The 10024-nt window shown below is 45.4% G+C and overlaps 1 protein-coding gene across 7 annotated transcripts in view; it reads right to left on the bottom strand.

The window, feature by feature from the left end:
* Window positions 1-86: 86 nt before the first annotated feature.
* The window catches only part of LOC137785220 (protein FAM131B-like), a 30513-nt gene continuing 20575 nt past the window's right edge, over window positions 87-10024 (bottom strand). For 6 of the 7 annotated variants that reach the window (XM_068576335.1, XM_068576337.1, XM_068576338.1 and 3 more), the window contains 7 exons: window positions 9015-9233; window positions 8253-8393; window positions 6560-6715; window positions 5501-5673; window positions 3400-3534; window positions 1782-1910; window positions 87-966 (listed from right to left, as the gene is read on the bottom strand). In XM_068576335.1, the coding sequence (XP_068432436.1) occupies window positions 790-966; window positions 1782-1910; window positions 3400-3534; window positions 5501-5673; window positions 6560-6715; window positions 8253-8393; window positions 9015-9233 (1130 nt within the window). In that variant the 3' untranslated portion in view covers window positions 87-789. The remainder of the gene's footprint in view (window positions 967-1781; window positions 1911-3399; window positions 3535-5500; window positions 5674-6559; window positions 6716-8252; window positions 8394-9014; window positions 9234-10024) is intronic. The other variant, XM_068576340.1, reaches the window with a different exon arrangement.

The raw sequence follows: 10024 nt of genomic DNA, 5'->3' as shown, positions 1-10024 counted from the left end.
CATAATTTGGTTAAAAGTCATGAAATTCATTGGTTAGAATGTGTATGAAGCCTGTTTCTTCATTGGAAGGTTCACAAAACGTGTGTGTGTGTGTGTCCACAGAACGGCACCAAGAAGGATCTGTTTTTCCAGAATATATATATATATTTCACACAGGAACAGAGCTACATTCATTCGTACACACACACACACACACACACACATCCATACAAATACATTTATTTTGTTTATTGTCTTTTTTGTTTGTTTGTTTTATTATAAAAAGCAGATGTTGATATATGATGACCGTAGTATTCTGAGTTATACTTGTAAGGGGGCGTGGCCTGAAGAGCATGCACTTCCTGTTTGAGTTCAGATCGAGTGCTTTTCCCCCAACGCTGAGACTCCATGGAGTCGGGACAAGCTGTCAATCAAAGCAAAGACACGTGACTCAGCAGTGTTCAACAAACCGGAAGGATTTGCAGACGCCGTCCGACCCGGCGGCGGCGGCGGCGGCCATGTTTGTTGTATTGCGCTGCCACCGGACTCCTTTCCTTCCTCCGTCCCTGTTTCCTTCTCCTTTGTTTCTTCTCCAGCGTTCCACGTCTCCGGCTTCAGTTTGTGTCGTTAAATCCCACTGATTTCTTTTTCTTCGCCTGGAAAAAAAAAGCCTCGGCGTGGGTCCAGAGTTGTTTCCGTGGGGATAGAAGAGCTTGATTTGATTATTGAAGTATTTATTTCCCCCCCCGGCGTTCGTCGGTCAGCGGCAAAATGCTTCGGTTTGTCCGTCGGCTCCGCCGCCGCTCGGCGCTACTCCGCTGCCAGCGGCTGGACCACGCAGGCCGTGACCTCGAAGGGTTTCCTCGACGACTCGGCGACCTGCGGCGGCGCCGGGCCGCAGCCTCGGGCGGAGGGCGGCTCCTCCCTCGGCGGGGGCGGGGTCAAAGAGCACGGCTCCGGCTCCAAGGTCAACGTCACCTCGTCCACCTGGAGGGACGAAGAGGAGGCGACGTTTGAGACGCTGCAGATGAGTCTTTATACTTTATATGATATATAATCACGTATGTGCAATATTATCTGACTGTCTTCATCTTTGTTCATCCATCTTTTTTTTTTACCTCTACCACATCCACAGCTGCAGTTGAAAAGCGCTCACCTTCGTCAGTTCCTACATATTAGCGTCAAAACACGATGCGAAAAAAAAGACTCCAAAAAAAAAAAGGCTTGTTGCCGGGCAGATTATCAACATCGAGAGACGAGAGCACGCTTCTCTTTTCACGCTCTGCAACGTCAGAAGAAGCTAAACCGCTTCCTACGAGGACAACAGCAAGGTTCCTACAGGTCATTGAAAGTCATGGAATTCCAGGCCTGGAAAAGTCTTCGGAAATAATAATAAATCCCCAAAATGTAGTAAAGGTTTGCTCATGGAAATGTGGTTAAAAGTCCTGGAAATGTTGTTAAAAGTCCTAGAAGTTCCTTTAAAGTCCTGGAAATTTGGTTGAAAGTCCTGAACACTTGTTTAAAAATTGTGGAAATTTTAATTAAAGTCATAGAAATTTCAAAAATGTAGTTAAGTCTTAGAAATGTAGTAAAGGTTCGCTCATGGAAATTTGTTTAAAAATCGTAGAAATTTAGTTAAAATTTTGGGAAATTTGGTTAAGTCATGTAAATGTTGTTAAAAGTCCTGGAAAGTTCCTTTAAAGTCCTGGAAAGTTCCTTTAAAGTCTTGGAAATTTGTTTTAAAGTCATGAAAACTTGTTTAAAAATCGTGGAAATTTGGTTTAAAGTAATACAAATTTCACCTTCGTCAGCTCCTCCTCTTCCTCTTCGTGCCGTTCGGCGCCGCCGTCGGCCTCGAGCTCCGCCTCCTCTCCGACCGTCTCCGCCGCCGCTCCTCCGAGCGCGTCAGCCGGCGGCCCGCCGACCTCCACCTGCAGCCGGTGGAGAAGCAGGTGAGTTCTCCTGTTTTTGAAATCGCTTTTCAAACCGGAAGAAGGGTTTCAAACGGGGTCGCCGCCATTTTTTAACATTATTAAACCTTCAATTGTTCCTGGCAACAGTCACAGAGAGAGAAAGAGAGAGAGAGAGAGAAGTCAGCAAGGAAAGAAGGAAGGAAGGAAGGAGATGAGCTCCCATGTCCTGACCCCAGCGCTCAGGACATCAGAGAGAGTGCAGGGAGGAAGAGCAGACACGGATGCTGAATCCAAATGCTGAGAGTTGTAAACTTGCGGACTTTACAGCATGCTACTCTGGAGACGGCAGGCATTCATTTTATTTTAAGGAAGTCCTCAGTCAGAGATCCAGGCGTCCGCTAGAGGCCGTCATGCAGACTTTGTGCTCCATGCAGACGTTCAGCCCGTTTCCTACCTTGCTGACTCCCCTGGCCGCCTGTCCCATCATTCATTGCACTACAGTCGTGTGCTAAACACGCCTGCTGCTATGAGCAAACCCAGATCCAGAAAACAAACAAAAACAAATTAGCGTCAAAACATGATGCGGAAAAAAAAGACTCAAAAAAAAAAAAAGGCTTGTTGCCGGGCAGATTATCAACATCGAGAGACGAGAGCACGCTTCTCTTTTCACGCTCTGCAACGACGTCAGAAGAAGCTAAACCGCTTCCTACGAGGACAAGAGGAACGTTCCTACAGGTCATGGAAAGTCATGGAATTCCAGGCCTGGAAAAGTCTTTGGAAATAATAATAAATCCCCAAAATGTAGTAAAGGTTTGCTCATGGAAATGTGGTTAAAAGTCCTGGAAATGTTGTCAAAAGTCCTGGAAAGTTCCTTTAAATTCCTGGAAATTTGGTTGAAAGTCATGAAAACTTGTTTAAAAATTGTGGAAATTTGGATTAAAGTAATAAAAAATTCAAAGATGTAGTTAAAAGTCCTAGAAATGTGGTTAAAAGTCCTAGAAAGGTGGTTTAAAGTCCTGGAAATATGGTTTAAAATTATGTAAATTTGATTTAAAATCATGGAAATTTGATTTTAAATCATGTAAATTTGGTTAAAAGTCCTAGAAAGTTGCTTTGAAGTCTTGGAAATTTGTTTAAAAATCGTGGAAATTTGGATTAAAGTCATAGAAATTTCCAATTTTTGGGAAATGTAGTTAAAAGTCCTGGAAATGTGGTTTAAAATCATGTAAATTTGGTTTAAAACCATGTAAATTTGGTTAAAAGTCCTGGTAACCCCCCTGCTCACAGTGTGTGACCCCTGACCTTTGCACCGACATGGAAGAAGCTAAACTCGGCTTCCCGACAACAACAGCAGCTGAGCACAAAGTATCGTGACGCTTCTGTCGCCGCCGCGCTCGCCTCCCCTCCCTTCATTCTGCAAAAACACTTCTTTTTAAAAAAAAAAAAACGCCGTCTCGTCCGCAGAAGCCTGCGAGCGGACGGTTTGGATTCAGCGGGCGGTGCCTACGTGGTGCGCCTCGCCCTGCGCCGCGCCCCACAGGTCCGCCAGCCGCGGGTGGGCGGGAGGCCCGAGGCTGTGGATGGTGCTGTTGGGCGTGGCTTGGAGGGAATGGGAGGCGCTATGCAGCCTGTGCTCCATAGACTGTAGTCAAGAGATGGAGAGGGAGAGAAGACAATTAATGAGGTTCCACTGTGAAATATGCTTCTTTTTTATATATATATATATATATATATATATATGTCTATATATATATATGTCTATATATATATATATATGTCTATATATATGTCTATATATATATATATATATATATATATATGTCTATATATATATATGTCTATATATATATATATATATATATATATATATATATATATATATATATATATATATATATATATATATATATATATATATTCAAGGGGGTGGAAACCAACTCGGCCTGCCGGCTGCGTCTCTTCATTAAAATAAACAATGTGTTGTTTGCCTTTTGGAATGAAGACGTCTTCGCCCACGAGAGCTTTAAATACACGGCAACAAGTTGTGTTCTTCCAGCATTTTGCAGACTTGTGGAGGAAACTTTTGTGAGTTTTTAACTCGCTTCTTGTCACAAATAACGGTCTTTTTCTACTTAAACTCGTTTGAATCAGATCACAACTTACAAATCCCCCCGAAAACCTGTTGGGAATCACATGAAACATCAAAATCAGGGCTGTTATAGTAAGTAGCCCCCATGTACAACCTCTAACAACCATGAACAGGTTCGGGGCCAGTGAGTCATGGTGAGTAGAGAAAGTGGCGAGATGTCTTTCTCTCAGAAAACTGGCTGATTGAAAAGCTTTCTGACATTGTAGTGTAATATATTCAATAGTCTCCTTTGGAGGAGGTAATAATACACACAGCCCAGCTAACAAGCTCATTTCCAGCGCGGTCTGGGATCAGCGCCCCGTCTCTCGGCCTGACCTTTTTCACGTTATTATTTCATAACCCTCGGTCGCTTAATGAGCTCTGAGATGCTCCGACGCCGCGGCAGCCGGCGAGGCAGAAGAAGTCTCCGGGGTGTCGCGGCTCATCGTGACTCACTACGTTGGCAGAAAAACCACAAAAAAAACACAACAGCCTGCGAGCTGGAAGTCAGCAGCTGCTTCACGGGAACTGAACGCCTCGCCGTTCAATCTGGAAGCTTTTCCTTCTTTTCATTGTTTAAACCGGTGTGACGAGATGGAAATCTGGTTCAAAGTCGTGAAAATTTGGTTAAAAGTCGTGAAAATTTGGTTAAAAGTCGTGAAAATTTGGTTAAATGTCATAAAAAATTTGGTTAAAGGTGTAAAAATTTGGTTAAAAGTTGTAAAAATTTGGTTAAAAGTTGTGAAAATTTGGTTAAAAGTCATGTACATTTGGTTAAAAGTTTGTCCGTTCTGGGCCACCGTAAGAACATGGAGATGTAAATAGTCAACACGACACTCGGATTGATTGTCGATAGAAATACAACTAGTTTTGTTTTGTTGGTTTAGTTTATACAGACCAAAAAGACACAATTATCCTGCTACTTTGACTTGAAAGGGAACGTACGTTGAACTCCTACTATCATACGCCGATAAATATAATTATGTGTACTGTAGATCCCCCAGAAATCCTCCATGACGCTCTGTAAAAAACACATTTTGATGTTTCCAGAGGAACGAGATGTCCTCACCTTTGAGGCTTTGAGGTAAATCCAACCATAAAAGCTCACTGTGCATCCGCTGCATCAGCCTGAGACGTTCCCCATGTTCCCTCAGCACCGTTATTACAAAAAGACCGTTATTATGGAGCAGGAGGTGGGAAAAGAAATGTCAAAAAACACATCCGGCAAAGGCTGCTGAATGCTGGAAGAATAAAACTGCTCTGTTGTCCGTCGGTGAGGAAGCAGAGTGTTTCCTGCGCCTCGTTTAATATTCACCAATCTGTTAGTTTTGAATCTATTTGGTTCATAAACTGACCAAATGAGACCAAAGTTGACGTCAAAACAAATGTAATCAAGGTGCTTAGTATTCTGGTGACATCGAGTCAGGTTCTCCAGCTCGGTGCCGCCGGTCGGCCCGGTGGCGTTCTCGGCGCTACGGACCTGTTGCTGCTGGTACTGCAGCAGCTGCTGCTGGTACTGGTGGAGGTGCTGCAGCTGGTGGAGCTGGCTCTGCTGCTGCAGGGCCAGGTGGGCGTGGTGCTGCTGCTGCTGCAGGTAGCCGCCCACCGTCCCCTCGAAGCCCTCGCCGGGCGTCCCCGGCGCGCCGCTGCCACCTGGGGGCAAAAACCGCAAGACGCTTACGGTGAGGTTCAGGTTATGAGCCGAGCTTTTTTTCCCCTCAACTTCCACCCGTGTGACTTGAATATCGGTGCAGCTAATCTGTGGATTTTTTCCGATTTTTCTAAATTTAGCAGCAGTTGCAGAAACATACGGTACAAAACGGCTATGCGCTAGCTTCGCGCTAGCTTTCCAGGCAAGGCGAGTTTATTTGCATAGCACATTTCAACAACAAGGGGATTCAATGTGCTTCACATTAAACCATTAAAAGCAAAACATAATGCAGATTTAGCTAGCTTTCGAGCTAGCTTTAGCCCTAGCTGCTCCGGTGGAAAACCAAACCGGGTAGCTTTGAGAGAGGAGCAGCGGCTGCTACCTACCGCCTGCTACCGCCCACTGTTTGATCTCAAGTCAACAACACTTTTACTTGAGCTGAAGTCAACAACACTTTTACTTGAGCTGAAGTCAAGAACACTTTTACTTGAGCTCAAGTCAAGAACACTTTTACTTGAGCTCAAGTCAAGAACACTTTTACTTGAGCTCAAGTCAAGAACACTTTTACTTGAGCTAAAGTCAAGAACACTTTTACTTGAGCTCAAGTCAACAACACTTTTACTTGAGCTCAAGTCAACAACACTTTTACTTGAGCTCAAGTCAACAACACTTTCACTTGAGCTCAAGTCAACAACACTTTCACTTGAGCTCAAGTCAACAACACTTTTACTTGAGCTCAAGTCAACAACACTTTCACTTGAGCTCAAGTCAACAACACTTTCACTTGAGCTCAAGTCAACAACACTTTTACTTGAGCTCAAGTCAACAACACTTTTACTTGAGCTCAAGTACACTCCAGTAGACGACACTGAGGTACGAGCTGCCCACCGGTGGACATGATGTAGGAGCCCGCGGCCGGGGAGGCCACGCCCGAGGGCTGGCTGGTGATCGGGTCCCAGGCGTCGGAGGACGACAGGCAGAACAGGCCCTGCGAGACGTAGGTGTGAGGCCAGACGTCCGCCGAGGAGTGATGGAGCACCTGGTCTGCAAGACAGGAGGGAACAAAGAGCGGTGAGCCGGACTCCTTCCTCACTTACGGGTTTAATGTGTGTCCTGTTGCGTTCAAGTCACCATTCACCTTCTTTCTTCTTCTTACTTCAGATACTGAGAGGCGTACTATGTTATAGAGCAACGCAAAGCATCAGATTGCATGAAGAAGGAACCTAATTCCTTCTGACTGAGTTGTCGCTTCAGTCGTCAGCAGCAAAGTTTGCACTCGAGGATCAAACCGTCGAGCTGAAGCCGCAGCAGATAACTCCTGCAGGACGATCAGCTCGATGCGAGCAGCGTCCTGATTATAGACTGTGGAGGAGAAACATTCCCTCAGTCCTCATGCTGCCATTTTAATCCCCAATGTGTGTGTGTGTGTGTGTACTGTGTGTGTGTGTGTACTGTACATGTGCTGCATGGTAGATTCGGTGCAGCAAAAGCCCCGAAAAAAAAAAGAGTGAAAGCAGCACACAAGTCCATGTTTTTTCAAGGCATTTGGTCTTTGAAGAGCCAGAAAGACAGAATGGTTTTGACCTCTTTGACGTTAATCTGCCTCTCCTCTGGGTTTCTAATCTGACCCTCTTCTCTTCCCTTCCTTCCTCTTCGTTGATCTCATCCTAAACTGAACAGACGTCTGACCACCTGAGGCTCAAGCCACAATTTAGGATACAAGTTTGTTTTTCGCCAAACTTATTCAGTTTTATTCATCCAAGTGTAAAGTGCATCTATTTGAATACAACTCGTCTTTTCTGGGATGTTTTTTCTTCACACGCGAGTCTCTCGGCCGAGCACTCGTGACTGTCAGAACGTGTCCGGATGTTTCAGAAGTGACAGGCTGTCATCTGGATTTGTCATTCGAGAGTTTTTGAGCTCGGTGCCCGATAGCGGTGAAAGGCAGAAGTGTGCAGCTGTGTGGTCGTCCTCCAGAAGCCCTTCACAGCCGGGCGGCAGGATCACTGACTCGGCTGTTTCTAGTTTTCCAGCAGGGCTTTTTCATTTCTACCCCCAAACTAACTGCATCTCTGCACCATGAAAACACACAATACTTTACTGTGTGGTCCAAATACTTAAGGATGGAGCGTGAGGAGTGTTTAGAGTTTAAAACCTTTTCAAAACCAATCAATTGTTATACAAAACTGTGTAAATCATAGCTTGTTTTATGAATAAGAAAAATAAAAAAAACATTCAACACTGCTGTATTTGGATGTATTGACCACCATCAGTAATATACAAGTGAAATATATGGTTTAGTACATGAGACAATTCAAATAGACCCAATGGCCCCATTGGGTCCATTGGGGTCTTTGGATCCATTGGGGTCATTGGGACCTCGCCTGATCCAACATGTTCACATGTTGGATGTTCACGTGTTGAATGGTCGCGTGTTGAATGGTCGCGTGTTGAATGTGCGAGAGACACAGCCTTTTTGCTTTGGGCGTGACATTTGAGAGGAACGGGCCTGACAATAGGTCGGTTCTGATGTGGTTAAAGTTGTGATTGGAACGTATCCGTCATACTAACGACTCAGCACCTCTGCTGGTGATGCTCTCCTGGTTGACCTCGCTCAGGTGGGCCACGCTGCCCTGGTTGGATCCGGCTCCCATGCTCTCCCCGTCCATGGAGTTCCAGCCGAACAGAGTCGCCTCCGAGATGGCGAACTGCTGCATGATGCCTGAAAAAAAAGAGAGAGAAGCTTTGAACTCACGGAAACACACCATTAGAGAGAAATCACAGTCGAAGCTTTGCGAACATGTGGAAGTTAATTAGGAGCAGAAGAGAATACAAAGTGCTTCAGTCCAGGCTGGGAATCTGTAAATGTTGGAAAGACAAATATACGCAAAGGAACAACAAATCACAAATTATTAATGGAACGTTGTTAGAACCACCAGATGGGCCAGAACCAATTAGGGTTTATTTTCTTCCAAACTGCTTCCAGTGTGTCGCAAAAATGAATATTTAAGAATTAAAATGTCAGCGGCGAGAAAAGAAATCAAGGATTTTAATGTTTCTGCCGTATCGTTCGAAAAGTACCGTTCGAAAAGTATCGTTTTAAAAGTATCGTTCTCAAAGTATCGTTCTCAAAGTATCTTTCTCAAAGTATCGTTTTAAAAGTATCTTTCTAAAAGTATCGTTTTAAAAGTATCGTTTTAAAGTATCGTTCTCAAAGTGTCGTTCTAGCACCGCTATCGTTCTAAACGTATGGTTTTCGGGTTGAAACCCCGACACCGTCCCTCTTCTCTGCGTTGTATTCATTTCGACCTTCGGCTCGGCGTGCGCCGCTCGGCTTCCTCACCTGCAGCGAAGCGAGCCTCCTTCTCGCCGTCGCTCAGGTCGCTGTAGGCGTCGTTCTCCAACCGGCGCTCCTTCTCCCTCTGCAGGTTGGTGTGCCCCGCGCTGCCCGGCGGCCCCGCGGTTGGTTTGCCCCAACTCTGCCACTCGATCATGTGGGCCACGCGGCCCTGGGCCATGGCGGTGGGCTTCGTCACTTTGTCCTTCATGGAGCGAGACACACCTGCCACAGGTATGGGAAGGCACACACACACACACACACACACACACACACACACACACACACACTGTCAGAACTCCTTCTGGCCCGGTGGTTGTTGACGCCTCCAGCTGAGGCTCCGGGTGGGAGAGTAGAATGATCATGAGAAGCGGTGTCATGTTGTGGGGAAACTAAACCCTGATCAATGAAAAGCCAGTGGGGTCAGAAACGAACTGGAATGGATGAGACTCTGTTTGAGAACCTTGCAGATAGTTTGCATCAATAGTATTTTAAAATAACTTTTCTAGTCCACAAGGACCGAAAAAAATGAATGAGTTTTTCCCTGAAGGTAAGTTTGTCAAGTTCCCTTAACGACGAGCTCCATCCTCTCACTTCCACATCTGCTCGGTGCGACCTCTCCTGGCCTCATGAGCCTCTCCAGCTGTTGGAGGCCGGGGGTTCAAGCGCCTCGCGGCCGGAGGAGGACACAACGGTGTTGTGAGTCTGTGCCTCCGTCCTTTAAAGCCGGCGCCGCTTTCAAACCTCCGTCTGCCGGCCTCGTCCTGCACAACAACCTCAGTATGAAAACACTTGGATTCTAAGCATCAAAATGAGTCTGTTCATCACAATCTGACGTTTTTTAAATGATAACGATGCATGCGACTAATGTGGATCCCTGAAACTCAACAAAGTTACTTGTGAGGATTAATAACGACTAGACTCGTCTCGCGGCCTCGCTGGGATTGAATTAACGAAAAGTGTAAAATATTCCGGTTTAAGGTCCCATGAGTAATTCTTGAATAATCCAATAAATC

This window comes from Clinocottus analis, unplaced genomic scaffold (genome assembly GCF_023055335.1).
Source record: "Clinocottus analis isolate CAN_PGR_092001 unplaced genomic scaffold, fCliAna1.0.p SCAF_14, whole genome shotgun sequence".
NCBI lineage: Eukaryota > Metazoa > Chordata > Actinopteri > Perciformes > Cottidae > Clinocottus > Clinocottus analis.
This window is presented reverse-complemented; position numbering and strand designations above follow the sequence as displayed.